The 2,279-nt window shown below is 55.6% G+C and overlaps 1 protein-coding gene across 1 annotated transcript; it reads right to left on the reverse strand.

The window, feature by feature from the left end:
- Nucleotides 1-897: 897 nt before the first annotated feature.
- On the reverse strand, nucleotides 898-2,076 carry LOC106819335 (zinc finger protein 316-like). Its single transcript, XM_014823980.1, has one exon. It carries the CDS (start codon nucleotides 2,074-2,076, stop codon nucleotides 898-900), a length of 1,179 nt encoding a protein of 392 aa, XP_014679466.1.
- Between the last annotated feature and the right edge of the window lie 203 nt (nucleotides 2,077-2,279).

Genomic DNA, 2,279 nt, shown 5'->3' on the forward strand with positions numbered 1-2,279 from the left:
ACTATGTTCACGTTGATATGCTAAAAAGTTTTTTAAAACTAACGACTACAGTTGTTGATTTCAAACGACCGTGGCCGCCGACTCAAGCACGCATCTGCATAAGTGCCGCAAAACCACTTTTCCAGCCAAGGGCTCTACAGACCCGAGGGTGTTTCTTAATTATTCATTAAAAGCCAAAAGGATTGTAATACTTATAAAACGACATATAGTTTCAGATTATATTATGGTACATTTGTCTTAAAATGAACATCAGTCTCGGTTAAATAGCATAATTAAGTATAATCATAATTGCACCTTTGTGATTACGCCTCGGTCTGTAACGTTGCAAAAAAACTTGGCAAATACGCAACTTTTTCGGCTCCCGGGGCGCCGCCGGCCGGAAGTGGTGGCAGCACGGTCACGGGTGTCATGGCGCCGTTCAAATTTCGTAGCGTTGATGTGTAATTAATTATAACAATCAAATTAGGTATCTGGTAACAAATACGTGTGGGTATAGACGATTTGTTATACAGTAAATTTATACAGTTATATGCAGTAAAATCCTAGAGTCTACTATCCCTTTAATAATAACACTACGACCACGACATCAACCTCGACGATTTTGAAAAACAACTGACCTCTCATTCGCCACGACACAGCCAGACTACACAACAACAGACATCTCTCACTAAGCTTGTCACTCTCTCTCACTAGGCATGTCAGTCGCGTAAACGGAGGCTGCCTCGTCGCCAGGGTAAAAAATACACGGGAGCGATAAGCGATTCGCTCTTGAAACCTCCGAAATCGCTCACGTGAGGCTCAAAATAGCTCCCATAAAATTATTGATGAGAGCTATTTTTTCCACAGAATTTTGAAAAAGAGCTCCCGTGGAAAAAAAAAGTACACCAATTTTTTCCCCTACTCACAGCCGTTGTCATGGTTACCTGCGAATGCCATCGAGCACATGCAGCACGAGTGGGGCTTCTCTCCTGTGTGGATGCGGCGATGGTTGACGAGCTCGCTGCGTCGCGCGAACGCCATCGGACAGACCTCGCACACGAACGGCTTCACGCACGCGTGAACGACGACCATGTGCTTCGCGAGGTGCTGCCGCAGCCGGAACCACGCCCCGCACTTCCGGCAGGCGTGCGACGTCGCCGGCGCCACCTGGCCCGCTCGATCGCCGACCGCGCGCTCCGCCGGCGCCACCTGGCCCGCTCGATCGCCGACCGCGCGCTCCGCCGGCACCACCTGGTCCACTAACTCGCTGTCGCCACGCTCCGCTGGCGCCACCTGGTGATTGAACACCAGGCCGCTACGCTCGCCGGCATGCTTCGCTAGCGCCACCTGGTTGCAGCCGCGTCCGGCGTCGAGGGAGTCTCGCGACAAACAGACGCCCGGTCGTCGTAACGATGGGACGGTATCCTCGTCGTGCCCGCGCTCGTGCGTCCGCAGCTCGCCCGGCCGCTCATAAAGGGCGCACGTGTAGGGTGGCTCGCCGCTCCGGCGCGGCGCGGCGCGAGGCTTCCCCCGCCGCCGCGCGCCGCCCACGTGGGACCGCCCCACGCTCCCCCGCTGTCTCTCACCCGGCTCCAGATACATATCGTTGGCGGCGGCAGGAGACTGCTGCCCCCTGGCGGCGGCGTCGACAGACGGGAGGTCGAACGGCGACAACTCGGACTCGGACACGCCGCTGTCGTCGTTGTCCGACCATAAGAAATGCGCGCCTACCGCAGCGAGGTCGTCGTCGTCGCCGTCGTTGCGCCTCGACGATGGGGGGACACGGTCGCCGTGGTTACCGTGCGCGCTCTCCCCGTCGCTGTCCGACGCGGAGTCGCTGCTCTCGTCGCTCGAACTCGACCCGTCCTCGCCGGCGCCATCTGGTGGCACGTCCGGAGGCGAGCGCCGACTCTCGATCTTCGGCGATCGCGTCGAGCCCGGGAAAAATAGAGAGTCAAACCAGTCTTCACTGATGCCACCATCGTCGCCGTCCTTCCTCTGGGAGCGCATCAGCTGCTGCAGCTGGGCGAGGTAGTGGCGTCGCATGTCCTCCGCCAGCTGCTGCTGTCTCGCCTCCGTGGCGGCGTCTCGCTCCATGCCTGCCGTGAACGATAAATATTCAGTACTATTTTACCTCGAAGGTTTGGTAATGAATATATGCAGTACGCAATCTATTATCCGAAACCCTTGGGACCAGACACGTTTCAGAATTCGGAATGGTAGTACAGTACAGATATATACATACCGTATATCCTGCAACTAGCCAGTACTAAAACCCAAGTTTTCAAGAGGCCAAGTGC

This window comes from Priapulus caudatus, unplaced genomic scaffold (genome assembly GCF_000485595.1).
Source record: "Priapulus caudatus unplaced genomic scaffold, Priapulus_caudatus-5.0.1 Scaffold3221, whole genome shotgun sequence".
In the NCBI taxonomy this organism is placed as follows: Eukaryota; Metazoa; Priapulida; class Priapulimorpha; order Priapulimorphida; family Priapulidae; genus Priapulus; species Priapulus caudatus.

What these genes read in the sequence shown, in the direction of transcription:
- LOC106819335 (XM_014823980.1), bottom strand. Translation starts at nt 2,076, where the DNA reads ATGGAGCGAGACGCCGCCACGGAGGCGAGACAGCAGCAGCTGGCGGAG.